This window comes from Entamoeba dispar, genomic scaffold, assembly GCF_000209125.1.
Source record: "Entamoeba dispar SAW760 scf_1105229463203 genomic scaffold, whole genome shotgun sequence".
Classification (NCBI taxonomy): Eukaryota; Evosea; order Mastigamoebida; family Endamoebidae; genus Entamoeba; species Entamoeba dispar.
Genome location: NW_001855575.1, coordinates 542 through 1,377, shown reverse-complemented (window position 1 = coordinate 1,377; position 836 = coordinate 542). Strand labels below are relative to the sequence as shown.

Here is an 836-nt window from a genome sequence, read left to right as displayed (position 1 = left end):
ATTATTGATAATATCATCATAAAATAATTATTAACAACATCCATTATATATCAAATAATAAATTAATATATTTGATGATTTAAAATATTTAAAACACTATTGGTGATAATTTGTTTAAATGTTAATATAAATTAATGAAATGTTCGTTATTAAAATTAAAATTCAATTTCATGTAATTGGGTAGTTATAAATTATGAGAAAAAAATAGAATTATGAAACGAATTATTTAATAGCATTAGAATATTGTAATTCAAATGAAGAAGGGAAGTGGATATAGTTTGAAAATAATATTATTTTTATTAATATTTTTATTAATAGAATATTTTCGTTTTTATATTTAGTTAGTTTGTTATTCTTTTTTTTGTTATTTGGTATTTTGATGATAATGAAATATTTCATTATTAAATCTTATCATTATTTATTTCTGTTTTATAATTTTACAAATTTTTCTCTTTTAAATTTTGTTTCTTTTTATAAAAATTATTCTTTTTTGGTAATAACCATTTTTGTTATTTTATTTATTTCTAGTTTCAAGAAGATTGATGGAGGAGAGGAAATTGGTATGAACTAAACACCACAAAACAGTTATAAAAATTATAACAAGTTGTGTTTAACCAATCAATTGAAATGAATGAGTGTTAATAAGAAAGAAGAATAAAATCAATATTTAACAATAAAACAATGATGTCTATGAATATGGCTAATGAAAAAGGTATATTCTCTTTGAAGTGTTTAAGAAAAACTAAGAAATAGAAGAGATAATATAAATATTAATATAATGATGAGAAAATGGTATTATATTTGATAATATCAAAAGAACAATGATTCAATCAGAA

At 18.3% G+C, this 836-nt stretch overlaps 1 protein-coding gene across 1 annotated transcript, besides 3 other annotated features; it reads left to right on the top strand.

The window, feature by feature from the left end:
• Window positions 1–42: 42 nt before the first annotated feature.
• Window positions 43–94: a sequence feature (AT_rich).
• A 45-nt stretch (window positions 95–139) lies between these two features.
• EDI_103310 (uncharacterized protein) lies at window positions 140–571 on the top strand (the record flags this gene model as incomplete). Its single annotated transcript, XM_001740810.1, has 3 exons — window positions 140–172; window positions 209–276; window positions 346–571. The coding sequence occupies 3 exons, from the start codon at window positions 140–142 to the stop codon at window positions 569–571; spliced, it is 327 nt and encodes a 108-aa protein (XP_001740862.1).
• Window positions 291–476: a microsatellite.
• Window positions 572–758: 187 nt separating the features above from the next.
• Window positions 759–780: a sequence feature (AT_rich).
• The last annotated feature ends 56 nt before the right edge of the window (window positions 781–836 follow it).